At 44.7% G+C, this 331-nt stretch overlaps 1 protein-coding gene across 1 annotated transcript in view; it reads right to left on the bottom strand.

Moving 5' to 3' along the window:
- Window positions 1–263, bottom strand: part of LOC104075415 (ras-related protein Rab-18-B-like) — a 5,462-nt gene extending 5,199 nt beyond the window's left edge. The window contains exon 1 of the mRNA XM_009575911.1: window positions 198–263. Coding sequence (XP_009574206.1) covers window positions 198–236 — 39 coding nt within the window. The 5' untranslated portion in view covers window positions 237–263. The remainder of the gene's footprint in view (window positions 1–197) is intronic.
- Between the last annotated feature and the right edge of the window lie 68 nt (window positions 264–331).

Below are 331 nucleotides of genomic sequence, written 5' to 3'. Positions count from 1 at the left end.
TGTCTGCAACTACTGTTGTACGATCATGACACTCATCTTATGTGCATTTTCATCATAAGTACATGATCTCAACATGCAGAAGACTTCAGCAAGGGGGGTGGAAAGGAAGAAGAAAAAACCCCACAAAAAGAAGGTCTTTAAGTTCTCACATCTGTCAAGAACAAAACCTATCCATATCTGCCTGGAACAAGACCTACCCATATTGCAAGCTGTACTGCATGGCCATCTACCACCATTTTCTTCACTTTAAAATCAACCCCTAAGACGTAAGGAGAATGGAAGGCTTGTCAGAATGAACTCGCGAATGCCCGCCCTCACAGCCGGCTCCCCC

The sequence above is a fragment of the Fulmarus glacialis genome, unplaced genomic scaffold, assembly GCF_000690835.1.
Source record: "Fulmarus glacialis isolate BGI_N327 unplaced genomic scaffold, ASM69083v1 scaffold33350, whole genome shotgun sequence".
Classification (NCBI taxonomy): domain Eukaryota; kingdom Metazoa; phylum Chordata; class Aves; order Procellariiformes; family Procellariidae; genus Fulmarus; species Fulmarus glacialis.
Note: the sequence above shows the minus strand (reverse complement) of the source record. Positions and strands in the feature narration are given on the sequence as shown.